The sequence below is a fragment of the Triturus cristatus genome, chromosome 7 (genome assembly GCF_964204655.1).
Source record: "Triturus cristatus chromosome 7, aTriCri1.1, whole genome shotgun sequence".
Lineage (NCBI taxonomy): Eukaryota > Metazoa > Chordata > Amphibia > Caudata > Salamandridae > Triturus > Triturus cristatus.
The window spans coordinates 1,364,972,121-1,364,980,401 of NC_140590.1; the positions used below are offsets into that span (position 1 = coordinate 1,364,972,121).

Genomic DNA, 8,281 nt, shown 5'->3' on the forward strand with positions numbered 1-8,281 from the left:
CTGTTTCACACGGTTATATTACTCTGTAAGACTCATGAACAAGTGAGGGAAAAGATCGTGACATATGCCCATTCAACCTCCCCACTCTTCGAGAAGCTGAGTTTTTGTAAGTGAAAGAGGCTTCCCTGCTCGGGAGATGTGAACACAGACATGGTGGATGGACGTGGAGCGTGCACAGCTGGTAAAGGGTCTTGTGTCATACATCACACCTTTGGCCAGTTCTCGATTTGCACTCGGCAGCCAGAGTCGGATTGGGACAAAAAAATAAAAAGGTTCAAAAATTAAAATAGCCCCATTAGCAAATCAGGAAGCTGAAAGAAAGATGGACCACATTTGCAAATACATGGACGATGTATAGATGCTTTGCAAAGTATCGGAGACTGGATGCATTTGTGCTTGCTGTAGACAGTTTGTGGTCATTTCGGAGAATGAACAGTAAAAACCACCCACCATACCCCAACAAAGGCCCACAAACAAGAAATAAGCATTGGCAAAGCCAATAGGTTTTGCCTATGCGAGATGGATTGGCTTTGTCAATATTTTTTAGACATGCTGCACAGCAGCACGGACTACTGTGTAACATGGATTAAGTTAAAAATAAAAAGTGCTATGACGGTGCCAGTGCTGCCTGCTTCATACCATTATTATTTTCTTTACTTTCAGTCATGTTGCACAGCAGCCCGTGCTGCTGTGCAAAGTGTCTAAAAACATTGACAAATCCAATACATCTCGCATAGGCGAAACCTATTGGCTTTGGCAGTGGCTGTTGTTTATCATCACATATGACAGCCCCTTCAAAAATATAAGTTCAGGATGTACGCTGTACAAAAACCTCATTATTTGATTTAAACGATTACAATGTGACTCCATCTACAATAAGAACCTAGGCCACATAGAGGGTACACATGACAACTACCTTGCCTTTTAGTTCAATAATAGTATCGTTATCAGGGCTGAGGCAAGAATGTCTCATGTTTAAAAAACTTGACTTTCAATAAATATGGTCAGTGCAATGATTAATCTCATGTACTAAGGTGAAAAACTTCAGTGTTTTGAAGAAATACACTTTATACAGTTTTGAATACACCTTATATGTTGTATGTTGTTTGTTGCATGATTATTATGCCAAGTATTTCCATAGCTCGGATCGTAATCGGGCTGTTAGAGCCAAGCCAGACTCTTGGTTTGGCTCGGGCTCAGCTCTCCCTGTTAATTTGTTAGCTATCCCACCTCTAACTGTCACTACCTAACTGGCCTCCTGGAATACACGCTGTTGATAAGATCCAGGGATATATCATGAGTTTCATGGGCCTTAATGCACACATGGATGTCACTTAAGGGACGTAGCTGCAACCCCTGGCTTGCCATTTGTTACCCCTGGCTTGCTCTTTGCAACCCCAAACACTGCCTTTGCGACCCCTGACCTCAGCGGTGGTAAAGTCAGTGCCAGGAGCACAGGAGCAGCTGGGCCTTATGGAGGTTGGTTGCGGCACAACTTTCCTTGATTTCAAACAGATTTTTCTTTTATTACACTAGTACTGAATAATATGTTGTTATTAACTATTAGTGGAATAAAAAACATTGAGTACAGTTAGCTGGAATATGGCCCTATCTGGCCGCTGAAGTAGGTTAAAATGCTTGTATATGTTGTATGCGTGCTTGCAGATGAGTGTGCTTATGTCTGGCACTTTTGCGCTATATCCCAGTCTAAGTATTTAGCTATCCAGCACATTAGCGTGGGTGCTGAATAACTTTCGCACTAGAAGTCAGGGTAAGTGCGTATCAATAAGAAAGGCGCTTTTTGAGGCAGCAGAAGCCCTCTGCTGACATCAGCTAAAATGCCAAGTGTCTCAACTTCATATGGGTTAGCAGTTATTAAACACAGTGGCTTCAGGGCTTTGGAGGTATATTGGGGCGGGGGTGTCACGGTACTGTTATGAATGTGCACATCCTGTGGGGGGGGGGTGTTCGGCCTGCCCTGTACCCACAGTGTCCTTTACGTATCTGTGTACTGCATTCATCCGCGCTCGCCGGACGGTCCATTTATCTCACAGCCACCTTTATTTAATGAAATCTGGACTTCCGGCCTCAGAGTCTGTTAATTGCAGTCTGGCGCTGCGCCATTCGCGATCTTGTTCTTCAAAGAATTCAATTTCTTTAAAACTGAGTCCTTGGCCCCCTCCTGTGCCACTGCAATCGATCTCTTCCAATAACGTGCCAACTTTATATCGGAAAATTCATAGAGCATTTATTTAGGGTCTCCTAGATTTATAGTGGGGGCTGCTAACCATAGGTGTGGAATATCCGAAAAACGGGCTGCCACATTTCAGAAACCTTCAGGCCTCTGTTAGAGCAAACTGGGCTTTTAAAGGGACATAAATATAATGCTTCTTAACTTCTCTATCAAACACATTCTCATGCCCACATTTTCTATCAAACGCATGCACCCAATTTATACTCACACACACATTTCGCTTACACATGCTTTCAGACACCCCTCCCTTCTCTCACACAGTTTCACCATCACAGACACACACTCGCTAAAGCTCTTATACGCACACTCACAGCTTGCCCTATCTGATACATTCCATCACCGGTGACCCTCAACATTTTGAACAGGTGAAAAAAAAAATACCTTTTTCCATTCTTCATTCTCCCCTTACATATGTTGCTTTAGGCAACACCCAACTTTGGCAAGAATTCCATGTTAAATAACAGTAGATGTTGCACTCCCCAGTATAATGTGCTGCATGGCTAAATACTTATAAGGTCCCAAAGGCGAGACCGATTGCATTGCAAATGCTTGTTTTGAGCCCTGAGCAATCACTCGACACCCATCCCCTGCTACCACTCACAAGTGAGTGGAAAATGATTGAATGATCAAAGCTCTTGGGAATGAACAAAATAGGTAATTTATCCCACATAAGCAAGTTTCTTGAGCTCACAGTCATCACTAACAGACCAAATCTCATAGCATTAAGACCAGATGTACAGATGATTAGCGATTCAGTAACCAATTGCAAACTGATTACTGACTGTTAAAATTGACTTTTCCTATGTATCAAAGGTAATTCGGTATTATTTTTAGCAAACCAAATAAATAAAATACCAAATAAATCGCAGTTCCTTAATTTTGAAAACTCCGAATAGGAATTCACATTTGTAATTTTCAAATAATTAATCACTATTCCACCTGCTGTACTTCCCTTCAGGAAGTGTCTCCCCTCCTGCTGCTCGTCTACACTAGGGAGCACCTCGGACCTCCTCCCTCCCACTGCCAATCTACAGCACAACATTTCCCAGTGGCCCCGGAGGCGGGGTCATCTGGGTTCCTGACTTTCGTGCCTCCCTGCACCTTTATAGGTTCCCTGCAGCTCCTGCATTATGGGTCAAGCACGGGCGGCACCCAGGCACAGCCTGGGCCATGGGCAGGCTCCTCTGTGCTCATCAAAGCCCAGAGGATGCTGGGCCACCCCTCTTTGCTTGACCCCAGCCTAAGGTACTGTGTCCGCCCACCTTCCCTGTGCTGCCGCTCTCCTTCTGCTGTCCCTGCGCTGCCTGTTGTCTCTGCCCCTGCGCTCCAGCTCTCCTTAAGCTGTCCCTGCACTGCCTGCGGTCTCTGTGCTTCCGCTCCCCCTGCGTTCCCTCTGTGCTGCCTGCTGTCCCCCCTATGCTATTCCTGCACTGCCTGCTGTTACAGGTCCGGTGTTACACCCAACAGGATCACCAATGAGGCCGCCGCATGGCTCTGCAGGAGTGCTGCCAATGCACCACTGGTTGGACAACACCCAGGGCCAGGTCCCCTGGCCCTCCTGCCACCTGATAGTACACCACCAAGGGACTACTGGACCTGGAACCCGGACGCCAAAACAACAGCTGCATCGCTTCCTCCCTACAATCCCCCAAAGGACCCTTCACCTGCTGACACTGCCACTTCTCCTGCAACAGAACCTACGATAGATCCAGCACCACTCCTGAAGAACCATAAACCTTATGGGTCTGGCGGCGCAGGGTACGCCTTAATCTCCTGGGTTCACTTGCTTTATCTAACAGAGACACAGGACACTATGTTGGGCGTAGAAGATCAGATTTATTAGCTGCAGCTAAGTACAGTTGTCCTAGAAGTACACTCGGTATGTTCTCAGGAGACTGCCACTTCACTCCGTGGCGCACAATCTTTTATAGTACATGGATGACATACAGATTAACCAAGAACACTCCCAATACATACATAAAGAGCCAATAAGAAGAATTCGAAAACAAAGCTTTACCAACGAAAAAGAACTTGAGAAATAAGGTATCGAGTAACTCGAAGAAGCCTCTCCTCCAACTGTGTTTGTCACCCCTCCTCACAGGTTAATTCATTAACGTGTCCGCAACTGACTTGCAGGTGGCAAGATACGTTTGTGTGTTTTTGGAGGACAGTTGTGAAACGAGAGAATACGAGCAGAGAACGGCGAAGGACAGAAGATAAGATAAAATCAGGAAAGAATGGTGCGAACCAACAGATAGTTGAGACAGGGATTAGTCAGACCAGACAGGGATTAGTGGACTCGGCCAGTCCCTGACACCAGTTCGTAAACAGAGGCAGAAGGCTATTTTGACACGATGCCGCAGGAAAAGCAGAAAAGACCTCGTTCGCCGTGCTGCCTGAGTGAGGGCAACACAAAATGGCGGCGGAACACAAAATGGCAGCTTGATACGATCGAGATCGAAAATCGAGTTTCCTCAGACCCTCCTTTTGCCATAACTCAGGCAAAATACACAAACTCACGTTAATCTGAGTCGATGGCGATGGCCATGAGGTCATCAAGCTGTTGCTGTAACATCGTTTTAATGTTCTCTGTTCTCTGTGACTTAGATCTTGGGATGCATACAGAAGCACAAAGGCCGCAGATGGCAGGGCCACAGTGCATGCAGAGACAACAGGAGAAAATGATGGCCAAAACCATTCCAAGAAATGTTAATACCTTCCATCCCCATTTTGACAGTAGTCCCCAAAACCATCCCAATAACGACCAATCTCCTTCGTCCTGATGAATTGACTCAGAGATTACATGTAATTTAGAGATGGCTTGGTATACCGTCGGAGCATCGTCAGGTATATAAATACAGCAACTAGATCCGATCAATGTACAGACTCCACCACGGTCCGCAAGAATAACATCTAAGGCAACTCGGTTCTGTAATGTCATAAGACGATCCGCCTGTAGTTCAGCCGTAATATTACTTAAGGCTCCTACAGTGATGTCTATAGTAGTCTCTACAACACGAACCAGTTGTCTCATGTTTCTGCTGTTGGCCATTGGACCCCAAAAAGGAAGAATTCCTTTGAGGAAATCTCCTCCCTCTTGTCCTGCTGTGTATTTGGAATCAATAATTCCTCTGCCATATCTGTTTCTATGGTGAATTGAAGAGGCAGTGTATGTAGGGGGAAGAAGGAAGGCTATGTAGCATGTTCCGGAGAAACCAGTCGGCAACCACGTATAGGCTCTATCGTGACAGATAAAATACGTGCCCTGAGATGGTACTAACGGCGGCGAATTCTGAGACGTGTAAATGTATGTGTGGGAACAAAAGCTCTTTTCTTGTCCAGTGTTAGCAGTCTGACCATTTATCTGCAAACAGAAATTACCTTGATGAGGTACAGTCCAAATTGGTGGAGAATTTCCCTGTTTAACCTTATCACTAAGGCTAGTGATGTAATGAGTGACGTTCCAATTAGTATATGCTTTTCTCTCATCAACAGAAATTTTACTATTCTCCATGATTTTAGCCATAGCTACCATTCCCTTTATCAATGAACCATGGCTAAAATCTGGTCCACCAATATATGAACTGACAGGTCGTTTAAATTGGCTCTGATATGCGTTAGAGAATATTACAAAATAAGCCCAAGCGGAACCTTCATAAGAGAACGGAAGGACTAAGTATGGCATCCCTTTTTCTGTGGTATGAGGCATAAGTCCACACACCCAACAGTTGGTTGTATTAATTACTAATTGGTGCTGGTGCAATAACTGGACAAATGAATTATTGTAGTATTCGGTTCTTCTTATGAATTCATGCTGAGGAAGTGTATGAAATAGATGTGGAGAGACAGTAGAATAAGAAGGCAAAGAGATAGAAGTAGGGACAACTTTTTGCTGCATAGCATAAACAATCCAACCTATACACGCCAATAAAATACACAATAATATAAAAACACATAACATTACACCACAACGGCTGTACATTAGTTTACAATACTTTTCTCTCATTTTGTTCTTCTTCTCTCTTTCTCCTAATGTAGTCTCCATCCTCTAAGTGGATGCTCACGGCAATCTTCCTCAATCACTTGGTTATGATTATCTGCCGTCCTATGACACTGCACGTCCTGCAGGCCTATTGCCACTACTCAAGTCACAATCAAGACTCCTACCGTGACCCTGCAACCGGGATAGAAACTACATGGAAGAGAGAATCTCAAGTTTTCTTAATTAGTCTTGGTCTGAGATTATAAAGGACTTTGTCAGGTACAGTCTGGTCTCGAAACAATGTTTGTGGGTTTGTAGTGTTCAAGCGGAGATGTGGTGGTACAGCTTCTTGAAGAATATCGTCGTCTTCTTTTTCCGACTGAGTTCCACTCAGGCGTACATCGCTAAAAGGTATGAACTGGGGAACCTTTTCGCTTTCAGAGTCACTTATACCCTTACGGACTCACTGATCAAAGGGCAAAGGCAAAGGCACCTTCTTGCATTGCACCCGTGTATCCAGTTTTTCTTTCCTTCAACCTTTATTGCTGTTCGCGTCGCCAGGAGGACCTGTTGAGGTTCCCTCCAACGAGGCTCCAGATTCTTTGTCCTTTGGAAATTCTTCACGCAAACCCAGTCACCTGGTTGGATGGAATGACCTGGGTCTGTAGAGGCCTCTGGCAAAGCGTTCTGAACCTGTTGATGGAGAACACGCAATTTAGTTGTAAGGTCGTGCAAATAATCAATCAGCATCGGGTATGGTATGTCAGAATACTTTTTAGGGCGAGGGACTCCCCATACATTAGCTGGGCGTCCGAAAACAACCTTGTATGGGCTGAGTCCCAAACGAGAATGCACAGCTGTTCTGGTGGACAGAAGAGCCAAAGGTAAAGCATCGGGCCAGGCAAGACCTGTGCTGGCTTGTATCTTTGCAAGTTTAAGTTTGAGAGTGCCATTATAACATTCTACCAAAGCCGCTGACTGTGGATGGTTTGCCTCATGGAACTTCTGCTTTATACCAAGACCTGCACAAACTTTTTGCATGACTTGGACCACAAATTCACTCCCATTGTCACTCCAGACAATGCGCTGCAAACCAAACCTAGGAAAGAACTCCTTCAAAAGAATTTAGGCAGTGGACAAAGCAGTGTTGTCTTTCAGAGGGTAGGCCTCTATCCATCTGGAAAAGGCACATACCACCACTAGAACATATTTGAGATTGTTGCATCGCTCCATGTGAATATAGTCGAATTGCAATCCCTCAAAAGGATATGTCGGAGGAGCAAAATGACCTGCCGGAGTTGGGGTTCCTTTTCCCGGATTGTACATCAAGCAAATGATACAATGCTTCACCACATTATCTGCACATTTTGGAATTCCTTCATTCAGCCACACTGGAGCCAGGAGTTTACATATTCCTTTCGCACTGATGTGGGCTGGACCATTCGCCATAGTAACTACAGGCAGTACATAGGCGTCTGGTAACAGAAAACGCTGGTGTTCTGACAACTCTACCCAACATCCTGTTTCGTCTAACATTCCTGTACTTTCTTTCCACTTTCTCAACTCTTTCTCTGTAGCATCGCCCTGAATCGATTTCACACTTTCTATTGTGTCCTCACACATCCCTCTTTCCCTGACCCAATTCGCAGGGCCCGCAACATACATGCGACTTGTAGCATCTCTGGCTGTCCTTTTTGCTACCTCGTCCGCAAAAACATTTCCGCGACCAACATCGTCAGTAATCTTCTTATGCGCACTACATTTCACAATTGCTATCTGGGTAGGCAGGACAAGTGACTCAAGAAGATCAGTTACCAATTGACCATGCTGTATTTTAGTACCGTGGGAGGTAAGGAATCCTCTTTCCTTCCACAAACGACCGAAGCTATGCGCCACACCGAACGCATACTGGCTGTCGGTATACACATTCACTCTCTTTCCTTTAGATAACACACACGCTCTGGTCAGAGCTATCAGTTTGGCCGCCTGAGCTGAATTATGTCTGATGCGTGCTGTCTCCACAATTGTATGCAAGGTAGTAACAG

At 45.0% G+C, this 8,281-nt stretch overlaps 1 protein-coding gene across 1 annotated transcript; it reads right to left on the reverse strand.

Annotated features, from left to right (window-relative positions):
* Window positions 1-4,775: 4,775 nt before the first annotated feature.
* Window positions 4,776-6,152, reverse strand: LOC146812070 (endogenous retrovirus group PABLB member 1 Env polyprotein-like). Its single transcript, XM_085620382.1, has one exon. It carries the CDS (start codon window positions 6,150-6,152, stop codon window positions 4,776-4,778), a length of 1,377 nt encoding a protein of 458 aa, XP_085476508.1.
* Between the last annotated feature and the right edge of the window lie 2,129 nt (window positions 6,153-8,281).